Source organism: Eulemur rufifrons, chromosome 7 (genome assembly GCF_041146395.1).
Source record: "Eulemur rufifrons isolate Redbay chromosome 7, OSU_ERuf_1, whole genome shotgun sequence".
NCBI classification, from domain to species: domain Eukaryota; kingdom Metazoa; phylum Chordata; class Mammalia; order Primates; family Lemuridae; genus Eulemur; species Eulemur rufifrons.
In genome coordinates this window covers 161,560,230-161,577,364 of record NC_090989.1, presented here as the reverse complement: position 1 = coordinate 161,577,364, position 17,135 = coordinate 161,560,230, and the positions used below count along the sequence as shown (strand labels likewise).

The window sequence follows — 17,135 nt, the reverse complement described above, 5'->3', positions numbered from 1 at the left end:
CCATAGTCTAATTGAATGGCAATGCTAGGAAGCCTGAGTTTATATCATGGTAAGCAATGTCAGCCAATCTATTTCAGTCTTGAAGTAAAAAGTATCAACTGCCAATAGGTTTCCCTTCACCTCTAGTATCACTGGGTATTACAGTGTTCGGGGGTAAGTGAATTTTCTAGGCAAATGAAGCAAAGAAATGTATCTAAACTACCCACCACAAACGGGGACATTTCTATTTCTCCACTTAAAACTTACAAGCATCAATTAAAAATAATTTTAAAAAATGTTTCTGATAGAAATTTTTTCTATAGTGAAACATGCCATTTCCTGCTCTGGAAAACAGTATACTGTATATAATTTGATTTTCAGATAGACTAGCTACTTCTTGAACATAGGTGAGACCAATGTGAAACATAGTGTGGTTTGGCCCTACTTTAAATGGCCCCAGGCAACTGGTTCCACTTCTACATATTGCATCTTACATGCAAGCTGGGCTTCCAGTCAAAGAGCAGAGATTGTTCTGCGGCTGGCTGTGCCTTTGTCTCCGCCTCTGCTGACCCACTTTGCCATCTCTGAAGGTTTCAGAAGAAAGACAGAAAGATAGAACTGAATATAAAATAAATATACCACGAGTATGGCATACTAGAAAGCTTCCTCCTCTTCCCTAAATATAGCCTGTGAGACTGGAAAGTTTCTGGTTCCTCTCTACTTATATCCTAGAAATTCCTCAATAAAGGACACCTTTATGATGGTGCTTCTGAAAAACACAAATATCTTGGAGTGACTAATTAGGAGCTCATCATTATGCTTAACAAAGATAAATATTAAGAATGTAAATGTACAAAAACATCAGACAGGAGAAATGGGAGCAGGGGGGTTAGGGTCAACATAGGAGTCACCAGAAAGGCGGAAGAAAGATGTGAGTACACAGAAGGAGGTAAAATATGAAAGAAACTCCCTATTACCTAACAACGTTCCCAGAACGAGCCTGGGTACTACACCAGTGATTGAAGGAGTAAGATTCACGGGCATTATGACAGCTTTTTTCAGCTGATGTGAGAATGTGTGGATTTCATTTCAGAAGATTACTGGCATGCTGCAAAAGCAAAGTCAGTGTACCCAGTTTCTGTACCTTAGAACATAATCAATTCTCATTGATCCATGATCTGATTAACAACGACTAACAAAGAATAAGTAAAAAGTGCTTTGTTGACCAAAACTTTCCCTTACTTTTCTTTTCCACCATTGTTACATCCAGCCTGCCCTTTGTACCAAAGCACTTAAGCATTTCTCCACTCCAGGAGTCGTGAAGCAGAACCACAGGAAGGCAGCTCAGTCAGGAAGATCCTGCTGCTTACCTCCAGCATGTGAGTGCGGTGGGAAGGACTCTGGCTTCATGGCAGATGGTGAAGCCAAACAACTTTCTTTTTCTTTTCTTTGAGACAGAGCTTCACTCTGTTGCTTGGGCTAAAAAGTATAGTGCCATTGTCATAGCCCACTGTAGCCTCCAGCTCCTGGGCTCAAGCAATCCTCCTGCCTCAGATTCTCGAGTAGCTGGGACTGCAGGCATGGATCACCATGCCTTGCTAATTTTTCTATTTTTTGTAGAGACACGGTCTCAATATGTTGCTCAGGCTGGTCAACTTCTGGCCTCAAACAATTCTCCCACCTCTGCCTCCCAAAGTGCTAGGATTATAGGTGTGAGCCACCATACCCGGCCCAAACAACTTTCTTGAGTCAGTCTTAGCAGGGTGGACTTGTGTGCTCGATGTTTTACAAATTCTTAAATTACAGATAGTCCTACTGAATGAAAATATATAGATGCTTTCTAAAGTCAAATATAAAGATGATATATCTTTATTTTCCCTTAATACTGAGGATTAAAATGTACTTTTCTTACGTACTTTTTCTTTGTTAAATGCTCATATAAAAGCTGCCGCATATAAAAAATTTAATTAGTGGAACAAAGGTCACCTTCTGTAGCCTTAGTGTCATACCTTGCTTGGATACCATTTTTGCTCTATCTTGCTTTCTAACTTTGAGGTGAGAAATGAGCTCAGTCCTGATTAAGAGGGAAATACCGCACAATATTACCAACACTTTGGTTAGTCTTCATAAAAATGGTATCTGGACTTGCTTAGCTTGTACTAGCCTGTTATGGTGCTGAAGATACACAATCAGATACTGTGTATATTAAGCATGATTCTATGAGAGAAAGGAGAACAAAGGGGAAATGTTGAAGGGGAATATATGCGCATTAATAAAAGGTAATAACTCATTTGCGTGGATTACACAGAAATAAGAACCTCATTAAAGAACATTTTAGTTATAGACTAGTATCTAATATGTTGACATCAGGACAAACAGAGAGAGCAATTACACATTACAAAGGAGTATGATGACTACACATCATTTCACAATGGATAACAGTAAACAAGAAAACAGAAAAGAAACATATTGACAAGATCAGACATATTTTTAAATGTGCTGCATTTAATGCAATCCAAGACTGTCAACAATTGAGATGCTGTGACAACATGCCACTGCCATTCATGGAAATAGCATTTTGCACTGATTACTCAGTGACCAAAAACAGGCAAACAAATAATGCAACAAAATGGCCAATGCATTCATAGTAACATACAACAGAATCATCTTCCAACCACAGCATTCTTCCCAGATTTTGAAACGATTATGGCATATGGACTGGAAGGACACAAAGTGCTTACAGTATCAATACTAAGATATTTACTTTGGCACAAAACTTGTGTTCCAACCAAATAAAATGAGATTTCTCCTAAAACATATAACCTTAGCAAGGTAAAAACGAACATATTACAAAATCCATATGTCCACAAGAAAATATAAAATGTTACAGTATTTTTTTTCTTTAGGAACAAACATAAAGACAGAAGAACAACAATCATTTCCAAATTCAAGATACTATAAGGAAAGTGCAAAGAAATACTGCATTGATCAAGTAAATCTAAAAACAATTTTGGGAAAATTCACTATTAAAGACTAAAAGTTTTCTTCAACTTCCTTCTAATTTATAAAGAACTCTTCTTTTTAAAATTTATTTATTTTTTTAAAGAGACAGAGTCTCACTCTGTCACCCAGGCTGGAGTACAGTGGGGCATGATCATACCTCACTATAACCTCTCCTGGGCATGAGTGATACTCCCACCTTCAGCCTCCCAAGTAGCTGAGACTACAGGTACACGCTACCATGCCCAACTAATTTTTGTGTGCGTGTGTGTGTGTGTGTGTGTGTGTGTGTGTAGAGACAAGGTCTCACTATGTTCCCCAGGCTGGTCTTGAACTCCTGGCTTCAAGTGATCCTCCCACCTTGGGCTCCCAAAGTGCTGGGATTACAGGCATGAGCCACTGTGCCAGACCAAGAATCCTTTTAAGAGACTGTACAACTGAGGTGGTCTCTGATTAGTAGATCAAATTGTATCAGCCTTCACTATCTCCTGAGCTGGCCAGGCATGAGTCAATGCAGGGAGTGGTATGAGGCCAGCAGGATTGAATGCAGCACTTACTGCCCTGCTGTCACTTCAAGGCTCTAGACCTGCCTTACTCAGGAAGAAGTTGGGCAGAGTCTCTGTTCCAAAGTTAATACTCATCATTTTTAACGTGATTTTTTAAAAAGCCACCTAAGTCAAGGTTTTAAGCAAAATGACACGAAAAGTGAGCATGCATATTTTGTGAAGAAGGGGAAAAGGAGGTAGAAGGAGAGAAAGTACAAGGTCATAGAAGATGTGTTTGGTTGGCTGGCTGTGAGGTGAATTTTAAGTAACTTTTCAGGCCAATTTCACCTGAAGGGTTCAGATAGTATTATAGTATGGCCCCAGTTTACTTCCCAAAAGTATTCTAGGTTAAATAGGATACTCTTTGAAATATAAACAGTGGATCAAGTGTTCTGGTACAAAGGGCTTCTCACGTAGGTCAACTAATTGGTAGAGAAAAATTAAAGTGTAATTTTGTATATTTATATTTTTGAGATCAACCCTACTACTGATGAATTCGCTATATATGGACCTTGATACACAGCTAGAAATCACCAAGCAGGATGTTCCAAGTATCAACTTTGTGACAGGTAATGTGACTTCTGCTTCCTTTTATTTCTAACTAGCATGAATATCTGATTTGCTTTTGGCTTTAAGTCCAACCATAATTGGGCTCATAATGTCTTTTCCCTTTACCTCTTTCTGTACATCCTTTGCTTGGTTTTCAGCCTTACTGAGAAGAGTTTTTAAATCAGCTGAATCCCGAAGATGCTGTTCTTTCAAGGATCCCATTTGATTCTCAAGCTCTTTTCTAGTCATCTGAAGGATGCTGAGATCACTGGTAAGCTCTAAACTCTGCTTCTGAGAACTGTAACATAAATATTGACAGATAGATAGTTATTCACAGGTAGAAAATGGACACAGCAGGCAGGGAGTCCAATTTCTTATGCATTTCACTAGGAGGGATAGAATGGATTTCGGAGGAGGGAAAAAAAGTAAAAATGAATGAGATATTTTCAATAAGCAAAAAGCATTAAAGCACTAAAAACTGCAAGTAAAACTATCCTATCAAATACACATAAAAGTTGAAATTTAAAAAATAGAAGCAGGAGGTGATTCACTGTATATTTTTTTGTATCAAATTATATTAATTATATCATAAAAAGATTCAGTGTAGGTCTTCTATAGGAAAAGAATAAACATATTTCAACTATTTTCTTGTAAGTGCAGTACTTGACAAATAGCATGGTGGTCAGAAACTTAAAAGTTTAGGAGCCACTGCCCACTCAAATAAGATAAACCTGCTCAAATGAGAAGACACATCAAATTGGGGGAAAAAGCATAAGACAAAGGACTAGGAGGCTGGGATCTAGACCCTAGTCCTCCTACTATTTAACTGTGGGATGTTGAGCAAGTTACTTAACTGGCACATTTTATTCTTTGAGTTAACATTTCCTGAGTTCTTAGATCTGTCCCAGGCACCCTGTGAAATAGACACAAATAATAAAAGGAGAGTCTCAGGGCCCTCCACTGTCAAACAAGAGGGTTGAACTCAATAATTTCTGAGGCTGTTCTCCAGCTTAAATTCTATGAAAACTTTTATAACTTGATGTAAAAACAATCTGATGTACATATGATTTACAACAGCTTGATATGCATGAATAAAAAAATTCCTTGTTCAATTCCTTCTTCTACGTCACAGACAATAGAGAACAAAAGACCTGTAGAGTATACCTGCGTTAGAGAATTTGGCTCCCTTAAATAGCTAAAGGAGTACAAAGTTTTTCAAGGTGACAGTTTTACATCTTCCAGAATGGATCATTCAAGGATCAGACTCAATACTTGTAACTGAGGTACCACAGAGTATAAATCCCATCCTTGTTGTATTATATGAAGATTCTTAGGGGTGGGTCTGCTGTTGCCAGGCAAATACAGCTAGGAATTAAATGGCACATAAGACCCTGTAAAGGAAGACTAGCTGCTAAATACTATTTAAAATGCTAGGGAGGCTTACTAAGTAAATTCAGAAAACTACTGCACCAGAAAAGTTTAAGAAACAGAATGAATCTGCCTCAAATACTTTATGTGAGTTTAGGCAGATGACTTGACCAATGATCTAAGATAATCTTTCCAGAACTTAGTATTTTTAAACCACATGGTTCTACTCACATCACAGGGAGTTTGTAGGCTTGCTTTTCAACACCTAAACAAATTTGAAGTAACTTAAAAACAGTATTTAACAATCTGCCAGATTCTAATTCATCACATGTCAAAAATAAAAGATCTAGTCTGAATCTTTAAAATATAAATTAATTTCAAAACAAAAATAATGAAGACAATCAACGCTGGTAATCAAACATTGGTATTTATTGCTTGATAGAATACCAAACTAAGTGGATTCACTAAGATCCTAACGTATTCCAAATGTAAAGAACTTGGGTATCTGCACCATTATCTTACATGTACTTTATAACAATTTAGTCAAATGTGCTGTTACATAGATAATCAGTACACTCCTTAATGCGTGTGTGTGTGTATGTGTGTGTGTGTATGTTTGTGTATATGTGTATTTGTTTTTTGGCCTTTATTTTGTCCTATTCATATTTTGGAATTGCTTTTACAAACTTTTACATGTTATAAACACACATTTGTTTTTATTCTTTTTTATGAATTATTTCTTCACATTCAAAAAGTAATACAAATAAAATGTATGAAAAGACTAAGGAAAGTTATGACACTAGAAGAGAAAATAAAAGCACTTTATGGATATTTGTATTGAGAACACAAGGTATCGTAAGAAAGGGTTTTAGAGAATAAACCAGCACATCTTGTTCTTTCAGTGAGTTAATTTTTTTAAACGTAAATCCACATTACAATTTGTTTTTCTAAACAGATAATGAAGCTTATCATCGTCTGATATATCTAGTCTTGTTTCTTATTATTTTCCCCTAAAGCTTGTCTTCTATGGGAACTGACCTTAAATTATTGAGTTTTGCTAACCTCAATGCTCTCTAGGAATGTAAACACAAGGCTAACAAGAGAGTAATGACCCTCATTTTTGGTATATTTGAGGAGAGGGAGCTGGGATGAATTAAGAGTGGATTCAGTAGGAAACATGGGCTACTTTCATATTCTGAATAAGAACATAAACATTGTTTTAAAAAATAAAAATATGGAATAGACTAAATTTTTAAGACTAAACCAATTTTAAATTTAAATATGACAAATGTTGGTTTAAAAACAGGATTCTAAGAAATTTACTGGAATAAATCCAATGCATTCATTGGTTTGCTTATAAGGGACTGGATACTAGAAAGATTTAACTGGTTTTAGAGAATTTTTTGATTTTATAAATTATTATTCTTCATATAACCTTGTTTGAAATTCAGAAGCTGAATTTTATCTTTTGGTAGTACAAATTGTTTATTAAAGTCACTTCCTGGTCACCCTTACTAACAGAAGGGATCACTGGTGTGAAAGAAAAACAATTTGTATTTGAAATTTATTAATTAGTTTATAGGGGAAGTTCAACTACTAATTATAGGCCTTTGGTATTTGCTTAGGATTTTTTTTAGGGGGGAGGGGGCCTTTAATGAATCTGTTGCTTGAGTACAAGGAAAGGACATGTAGGATGATGGTGGCAGCAGAAAAAAAAATGTTGAAGTATTTATTTAGTGTGGTTAACCTGCCAAATAGCCAAACAGTCTGGCTGAACATTTTGCTCCTATAAGGTATTTAAATATCAAAATTCAATTTAAATTAGATGAAAATTTAAGATAAAGAAATATTTTGAAGCTAAAAAAGAGAGAGTTCTTGCATACTTGTGTAATTCTTTCTCTTGCCGCTGCAGTTCTGATGACAGTAAAACATTTTCCTTTTTTAGAGAACGGCATTCAGTTTCCAATACATTCCATTCCTTTCTCAATTTCTCTAGTTCACCTGAAACAGTCCCAAAACATACTTTTAATATAGGAATATAACTTCTAAAATAATTCAAATAATAAAAGGAAATAATTCAGAGAAGAACATACTAAATAATCACCACCCCCTGACTTAAAAGCTTATAGATTTTACATGGTTATTCTTTGATTCCTGTCACTTTGCATCTATACCTCAAGGAAGTTCTATCATCTTGAACTTGAGTAGTACTTTCTTCCACTTCACTTTTATAAGACAAATAATTTTTAATAGTATTTAAACAAAATATAAAACTGTAAAATTTAAAAACAATTTATTGTGGAACTTGAAGATCTGAACAATGTGTTTTCAGCCCAGTATAGAAACCATGTTTTATATAACCGATTGCTATCAAGAAAAAAAAGCCTGCATGGTCATTTTGTACAAGAAGTTATCTCCTCACGTGTGAAAGGAACAGGAATAAAAACAAAAGTTATCACTGCCAAAAGTTAAGAGCTTCATGTAAAATATACATTTACCTCGCAACCTTGTTGCTTCTTCTCTCTGCTGGTCCTCACACTGTTGACATCGAAGCTGAAAACTGTTTTGCAGGCTTGTGATTTCCTTCTCATATTCAGATGCTGCTTTCCTCCACCGCTCAAGCTCAGCTCGCACCTTCTTAAGCTCTTCTTGTAAAGAAGCAATGTCTGTGTCCCGCTCAGAGGCAACCTTTTCTGCTGCTTGATGAAGGAGCAAAATTTCATCTCGGGCACTAAGCAGTTCATCTCTAGTGCTTGTGATTTCACTGTCCTTCTCCTCCCGGAGACTGTCAATATCCATGTGCAGCCTCTGCAGTTGGGCTACAAAAGTATATTTACCCATCATTTTCTTAACCCATAGGAGTTAGGAATAAAAGAATCGCTCATACAAGATTGTAGCTACTGCATAGCCCAAGCTGTCAGAGCTGTTGCTTAAATTATCTAAGCAGGAAAATGTCAAAATACAGATAACTAAAGAGAAAAAACCAAAGTGATTTTTATTTCCCCAACACAGAGAAAACTGTTTCTAACATTTTGGTATTTATTCTTCTAGATTTTTTCCTATGCATTTAAACACATATAAAAATAAACATTAAATAGGGATTTATCACAATATATATAGTGTTCTCTATCCTCATGTTGACAGAAATCTTTCAACAAATAATAGTTATACTATAACTTATTTGACCAATCCCTTATTTTACACATATTAGGCTGTTCTATGTTTAATTACTATATACAATATTGCTCATAATGCAGTCCTGATTATTTTCCTAGTGTGAAACTTACATGTAGAATTGCTTGGCCAAATGGTAAACATTAAGCATTTGATGTTCTTGATTAATTTTTCTGTTTAAATATCAATTCCTTAAAGAGGCCTTTAATAATTTATCTAAAAAAACAGTCCTCTAAGCGTTCTCTGGCCCTTTACTCTGCTTTATTTTCTTTCAAAGCTCTTATTAGATATCATATATATTTATTTGCTTATTGTCTATCTTTTCCACTAGACTGTACACCTCATTTGCGCAGGGCTTTTGCTTTTGCTGACTATTCTTTCCCTAATACCTGACAAAGTAAATACTCAAGAATTATTGGTTGGATTAATGAGTTGATAAAATCAACAAATACTGCCTAATTGAAGAGGTATATGTATTTTTAAAAGATCTGGTCTTGTGCTCTCGTGACCCAAACTGGAAACAATCTGTATAAAATCATACCTGGTGCAGAACTAGAATACTAGCCTTGTTTACCATAACACAAAGAAATTACAGACAGAAAAAGTTCCAAGGGAGAATAATTAATTAATTATAAGAGGATTTAGGGCTCAGAGAGGGGGAGGTTGTCACATAAATAAACATTTAAAATGGTACCCTTTAAGTTTGTAGGAAGGATTGAGAGGTAACAGGCTCAAAATCTGAAATGGCACAATGTCCAGAGATAAGTTGACCACAGACTTGTTGATGATGTCCTGAAATACATATGCTGGCGCTAGAGGGCACTCAATGACGCCTGGGCAAGACAGCTCTAAGACAAAAGGCAGCACTATGTCACAGAACCTTTAGGGAAAACTGCCCATATACAGTACAAGATGGAAATACAGATTCAAGTGATATTTATATAAACTAATAGATAATGGCATTAAACTACACTAACAGTTTAAAGAGTTTTCAATTTAAAAACACATATGATCTATACCAGAAATTCTAATTTGACCATAATGTGATACTAAATTTTTAATAATTCAAATGTCCCACTCCCAAAATAAGAAAAGAAGTCCCCAAAGACTAGTTTTTCTCTGGAATATTTTTGGACAAATACCATACGCCTTACACAAGGACTTCCCTTCTCTTCTGAACTGTGATTACATGTCTATTTATAATTCCTTCCCACCCTACCTCTAAATAACATTGGTTCTTTCTTTGACAATGAAGGCAAATTAATTTTGCTTTAGGAATTTTATAATGGCATGGGAAAGAAAGACCTCTCCTGGAGTATCTCACAAATATAGCTTCACAGTACTAGGAGCTCCAGCTTGAAGTAAACACTTGACAGGCAAAGGTTTTTCTGGTCATTTCTGTAATGACCTTGCAATAGCCCAGACCCCCCCCCCACCCCCCCGCCAAAAATAGCAAAATGGTGGATATGAAAAGCAGCTCTCACCAATGAAGGTGATACAGAGACCATTATTCTATATCATGTGGTATATAATTTTTATTGTAGTGCAAGTGTGTTTTGAGCATTAGGTATCAGCAAGCTAAAAGTGCTGAGCACAAAGCAGTTCAAATAAATTTTCTATCCAAAGGCCCTCTCTGTAGTAACTCACAAGATAACCCAGAGAGTGATTATCAAATCCAAATCTTCAACCCTGCTCTTTCCACTATAAGTATCTAATACTGGAGTATTGGAGAATCTTCCCTTTTCTCTTCTTAAGAAAATTAAGTTCCACCAAAAAACCAGTTATAATGTGAGGTTCTAGGAAGAACCAAAGCCATGAAAAATGGGGACCCTCTGCATTTTTACTTTCCATTCCTTTTAGATCATTAAAAACAAACAATAACAATCTCAAACAGCCTTGGTTCTCCATACCTTGAAGAACCTGTATTTGTTTAGTGGATTCCTCAACTTGATTTCGATAAGCTTTTCTTTCTTCTTCCAAAAGAGCTAAAAGTGAAAACACAATATATCTATTAATATTTTGTGAGTTAATGAAAGTATTTGGAATTGAGCAGCTAGAAATTTCTCAGAAGTTCTCTCCTAAAGCTTACTGAAAGAAACAAAAGTTAGGCAATAAGTATTATCAGTATGAGTAGTTAGATAGTTTAAAGATTTTAGTAACACAAAACAGTAGCAAGTAATAAATCTATTCAATTGAGTAGTGGAGTTTTCCAGTCCTTGTATCGCTAAGAACATATATGGTATTCTTCACATAAGAAGCATTGTTGATAATTGCTAATCAGCATTTTGGGCTTGAATTTTTAAAAACAGACTTAAAATCCTAATGTTTACTGTTGAGCACACAGTAAGCACTGAACTAAATAACTGCTGACTGCTTAATAAAAATTTTCTCATTGTAATTAAATATATTAGCCTGGACTCTCCAAAAAGTTCAAATTAATGAATACCAATTCTAATTTCTTCAAGAAGCAGGAAAGGAAAGAAGTAGTAACAAGAAGTTCCCAGTTCCCTCCTGGGATGTGAATCTTCCTTCTGGTAGGGAAGGCCATCTTAGAGAACATGAGGCTATTCACTTTCTCCTCATTGTAAGACTCTCTAAAATGCTAACTGACAGCATACTGTGAATGATACAGAAATGTAAGCTCTAAAGAATCGCACAGACTCTACTGGCTTAGGACACTACAGATAAGTGATAAAAGAAAGTACCCAGGACATTAGAAGATTCTATACCATAATCTTGCCTGGTTCCTCTCATTTGCTGATGAATACACTATAAAATCACAGGAAACTTAGAAATTTATGTTTTTACTTTTTCTTGTACTTAATATGTAATTAACTACTAAGATCTTTCATTGGTAGAGATCCTACTTGATCTTCACATCAATAATGGGAAAGTAGACTAACCGTATCTCTCTTTATTTTGCTGCTCTAAAACATAAGTTTAGAGAGGTCAAGTGAATGTCCCAAGATCACATATCTAATAAATTTGTGGATCTGGAACAAGATATTATGCCTCTGGTCTCCAAGTTTGGGGCCATCGAATTATATCATGCTGCTTCCACACATTCCCCTAAGGAATCAAAGTAATCTTGATCTCACCTTGAAGTTCAAAGCATTTTTGTTTACTTGCTCTAGCTAGCTCCTGGGCTTCGATCAATTCCTTGCGGAGATGCTGAATTTCTTGTTTTGCCTCAATTTCTGACTGTGCACCCTGCAAGTCATCTGACAAAAACATTTTTATTTTAAAAGCAAGAGTTAGTATCACACTATAATCTCTATAATCAACTGGCAAAATTGCATTCATGTTTAGATATGCACAGTTAAACAACATAGAACAAATGAGTTAAATAAAACTTAGAAGCAAATTGTAATAAGTATTTTAGTCATTTTACCCTCAAGAAAGAATACAAAGACAGTTAAATATTAACACATATATTAGTAATTCATGGTAATGGCACTTAAAAATACATATTTACATATATTAAATTGTATATTTTACTCATGGAGAGATTATGTAAGCAAAATTTCACTTGGAACGTAACTGGAAATAGAAATACAAAAAAGGTTTTAGCATGATTACCCCCATTGCAGTATACAAAATAAAAACTAGGCTGAAAGCTCTGTTGTACCCACTTTGTCATCACCATTTTCCCAACACCACACATATAACAAATAAATATTTGCTGAATTTTTAAATGATGTAACTTAAGTGGTTTCATTGAAATTAACTAAATCAAGCATTACATCTCAAATATGTCTCCCCCCTACCTCCTTCCTCTCCAATCACTCTGTTCATCACTGTATTAAAACTTTTTGCTACTGAACATTGCCTGAAATAAACATATCATGTAAGCCATATTCTTCTAGTGCATTTTTTTTTTTTTAGAGACAGAGTCTTGTTCTGTCACCCAGACTGGAATGCAGTGGCACAATCACAGCTCAGTGCAATCTCAAACTCCTGGGCTCAAGCAATCCTCCCACCTCAGCCTCCTGAGTAGGTGGGACTACAGGTACCTGCCACCACACCTAGCTAATTTTCTTTTCTTTTTTGTAAAGACAGGGGTCTTGCTATTTGCCAAGGTCTCCAACGCCTGGCCTCAAGCAATCCTCCCACTTCAGCCTCCCCAAGTGCTGTGAGCCCACTGAGCACAGCTTATAATCCATCTCTAATGTCTGTTAAAGCAGATAATTCTTGCCGGCAGCAGAATACTTCCCTTGATCAGTGATGTTGTGAAACAAAACTAGTACTTGCTTTTCAAACTAAATAATAATGAAATAGGTATTATGTTAAGTAATTATGTTTGAAGAGACAAAATATAATCTAGGCAATAATGAGTTGTGCCAACAAAGGGATTTATTAATATTAAATAGTATTTGCAAACTAATTCTTTGCACCACATAATGAAAAAGATTGGTATTATTTTAATTAGAACAAATAAGGTATCTCATATCATATAATGTAAATATATAAACTCTATACAGTGTTTGATCATAGAAGCAGAAATAGCAAAAATCTTTGCAAATTAAGTTTAAGGCCAGGCGTGGTGGCTCACGCCTATAATCCTAGCACTCTGGGAGGCCAAGGCGGGCGGATGGTTTGAGCTCAGGAGTTTGAGACAAGCCTGAGCAAGAGCGAGACCCCATCTCTACTAAAAATAGAAAGAAATTATATGTACAGCTAGAAATATATATAGAAAAAAATTAGCCGGGCATGGTGGCACATGCCTGTAGTCCCAGCTACTTGGGAGGCCGAGGCAGGAGGATTGCTTGAGCCCAGGAGTTTGAGGTTGCTGTGAGCTAGGCTGACGCCATAGAACTCTAGCCCAGGCAACAGAGACTCTGTCTCAAACAAACAAACAAACAACCAACCAAATTAAGTTTAATATGATAAATACAAACATGATAGTTTGACTACATTCAAACTAATCAAGTAGTCACTGTGCAGATCCTCCTAGAAAACCAAATGCCAAGTTTTTACCAAAGACTAATGAGCAATTTTTTTTGTGCTAAGGCTCATTTATTTCATATGGTTGTGTGGGAAAATGCATTATTAGTTTATCATGGCTTGGGTCCACTCTTATGGTGCCTCATTTTTGTTCTAGAAAGGGAGTTTTGTATTAATCTACTTCACAATCTTGGGAAAATTCTTATAACGAGCACTGGTGAAAAAGTGTTTAGATGAAAGTAAATGAAAGCCTTACTGAGCCAAATTCATTTTATTTAGACACACAAGTCAAATGGAAAGAAATGTTACTTAGGAGTTATGATGAGGAGGAAAGATTAACAGAATTTGTTTTCCCCTTAACACTAATGGCATACCTTTAGAACTGCCTGTTGTATAGTCTGGGTCACGGGCCAGCTTTTCTCAGACTTAAGGCTAAATCCTGTAAATTCACACTATACATGAACTCACTAAATTAATCAGCCCTGGCCCACAGAATACCTACATGGTACCCTAAATTAAATCTGGTATTACTATCTTCTGAAGAGTGACTGGAGATTCAGCTTAAACTCTGAGCTTTGTTCTAAATGTGGTTGAGACACATTAAACCACTTGGTAAAGGGCTGAAGCAAAGTGTTTTTTTTCCCCCCAAGTTTTATTTTGCATGTGCATGCTTGCTGAAGGCTGATCTAGCCACGGCAAGTCACTTCATTAACTTATAGAGGTGATCTGGCTGAGACAGCTGAGCAGGTGGGTACATCTTGTTTCCACTACCATCACTTCTCCTTTCTTAGAAGGTCTGGTCATTGCAGGCTTGCTTGATAAGTAGAACCTTCACCATGGAGAAAGACCATTTTTTCATCATGGATATGTGCAGCTATGTGAAACAGCCTCAGGTGGCAGCCTGGCTGAAAATTTAACTTTAGCAGTGGCCTCTTATTGTTGATTCTCACCCCTTTGCCACTCCGGCTGACTAGCCAGCTTTCTTCCTATTGACAGGCAATCTTTTGTTGGCCCCTTTGTCCTCCCCATTGTTCGGTTCTTTCTTTAGCCACCCCCACCCCCCACCAACCACCCCTGTGAATTCCCAAACCTGATGGCCGCCTTCTGTCTGATCAAGTCTCTCACCACATTTGCCCCATATGGCCATTGCTCCCTGCACTCTTGTACACTTTCCTCCTGACACATATTGTTCCTACTTTAACCATTATTCCTATTTGTAAAAGTATTATTTTTAAGAAATGCATGGCTCCCTTTCCCTTTTTACTTATTTTTAATCACCTCCTTTGGGAATCCCATCCTGACCACTGCTCTACCTATCTTGCCCCTGGCCAGGAAGTTAGTTGTGTTCTCCAAAGTTCCCACCACATCTATTAAAACACTTATTACATAATCAATATATCTTTTTCCTCCTAAGACTACAGCTTTCTTATCTTATCTCTGTATCTACCAGGTCAATATATATCTCAGAAATAAATGCAAATGATTTTTTGGTCCTGGTTTCTGTTCTATACTTCCAGCTGTACCTCCAGGTCCTACTGTGAACATATAAAACTAGGACATCTTTGAATGTGAAAGAGAGCACTTATAATAATTATGCTGGGATAATGGGCATAAACGGCCCCAGGCAAAGCAGAACCTATGGTCACCCTTCCATTTCAGCATGTGCCAAACTAAAACCATCACTGTCCCCATCAGGACACCTTTTCTTCCAGAAATAAAGATTTCTGTTAATTATATCATCATCTTTTCAGTCACTCAGGGTCAAATGCTGGAGTTATATCTGACTTCCATTTTTCTCCCTTATTTAGGCCTATGGATTCTAGATGAGATTACCAAGATGAAAGATAATAGGGCCCCAAATTAGATTTTGTTCTTTTAAATTTCCACAGCAATCATCCTACTTTAGACTCTCAATGTTTACCTAAGCCTCCTGATTGCCTTACTTAATAAAACTCCCCCAAATACAGATCTGATCATGTTATTTTTGTGCTCAGAAGCCACTGAACTGTAACAACCACTTCAACTTATAAAACACTCAAACGGTTATGTGAGCAAACTTTAATTACACAACCCAATCCATATTATCTACCTTGTAGTTTTTAATAATTCCTTTGCCAGGTATCTTGATCTACTCTTCTTGTAATCCTACCCATTTAAAAAATTTTTTTTTTGTTTGTTTTTTGGTTTTTTTTGAGACAGAGTCTCACTCTCTTGCCTGGGCCAGAGTGCCGTGGCATCAGCCTAGCTCACAGCAACCTCAAATTCCTGGGCTCAAGCGATCCTCCTGCCTCAGCCTCCCGAGTAGCTGAGACTACAGGTGTGTGCCACCATGGCCAGCTAATTTTTTTTTTCTTTCTATTTTTAGTTGCCTGGCTAATTTCTTTCTATTTTTAGTAGAGACAGGGTCTTGCTCTTGCTGAGGCTGGTCTGGAACTCCTGACCTCAGGTGATCCTGCTGCCTCAGCCTCCCAGAGTGCTAGGATTACAGGCATGAGCCACCACGCCTAGCCTAAAAATGTTTTTTTATATGTATATATAGAAATATAAAATATAAATTACATACATGGAAAACCACTAAAAGGACTAAAAATAAAATAATTATACTATTATCATACTGAAAAAAGTGAGCAATTTCTAAATATCAAGTATCTAGTCAATATTAGATTTCCCAATTCTTTTACAGTTGATTGTTTGAACAAAGATCCAAACAAGGTTCACACATTGTATTTAGTTGACACATCTCTTAAATCTCTTTTAATTTATAGGGTCCTCCATCCTCTTTCCTTTTTGTCCCCTTATAATTTACTTCCTGAAGAAACTGAGACATATGTACTATAGAATTTCCCCCATTCTGGATTTTGCTGGTAGTATCCCCACCACATCATTTAGAATATGTCTTTGGTTCTTTGTATGTCCTGCAAATTGGCAGGTGAATCTAGGGTCTTGACCAAATTCAGGTTCAGTTTTTTGTCAGTGAATATGTCATAGATGGTATGATATACTTATATATAGGGTCATCTCAAATGATCTTTCTTCCATGAAGCTCAAAATATCTTTCTTCTTCATTCTTCAAAACAAACAAAAAGCCTAGACATTCTCCTTTCTTTGCTGATGGCAACACCCACCAAGAATCAGCTTATTATCTATACTCCTCTGTTTGTAAGTGGGAGAGGGAGTTAGTTTCCCTTGTGGGGTATAAAAGGATCGCTCAAACACAGCTGTGAAAATTACACTTGCAGAGGCATATGAAATTAAAGCATTTACTATACTCACAGGTCCCAGAGGCATGGCACACCAGGCGGGGGGCCACATGGGAGGAGCTCCCAGGGGGCTGGCTCACCCAAGGACCAGTAGGCAAATGCCTTTACTGGAAATAGGTGGGATTACACAAGCAAAAGGCATGAAGGAATTTCATCGAACATCACTAGGTCACGGTCAGCAGAGGGCAAGAAGGGAACCTGTGGCGGGGACCAGCCTTATCATACTGGTGCACCTAGTTGCCTGGGCAGAGTGTTCAAAGCCTGTTTGTGGGAATTTGGAGGCATCAGGGAAACATGAAGTTTTAAAAATTTACAA

The 17,135-nt window shown here is 36.6% G+C and overlaps 1 protein-coding gene across 24 annotated transcripts in view; it reads right to left on the bottom strand.

The window, feature by feature from the left end:
* Positions 1–17,135, bottom strand: part of SLMAP (sarcolemma associated protein) — a 145,498-nt gene that overhangs the window by 6,636 nt on the left and 121,727 nt on the right. For 14 of the 24 annotated variants that reach the window (XM_069475921.1, XM_069475920.1, XM_069475925.1 and 11 more), the window contains 5 exons: positions 11,714–11,836; positions 10,526–10,600; positions 7,940–8,260; positions 7,325–7,442; positions 4,200–4,371 (listed from right to left, as the gene is read on the bottom strand). In XM_069475921.1, the coding sequence (XP_069332022.1) occupies positions 4,200–4,371; positions 7,325–7,442; positions 7,940–8,260; positions 10,526–10,600; positions 11,714–11,836 (809 nt within the window). Of the gene's footprint in view, positions 1–4,199; positions 4,372–7,324; positions 7,443–7,939; positions 8,261–10,525; positions 10,622–11,713; positions 11,837–17,135 lie in introns of all 24 variants that reach the window. The other 10 variants (XM_069475932.1, XM_069475938.1, XM_069475936.1 and 7 more) reach the window with 3 other exon arrangements.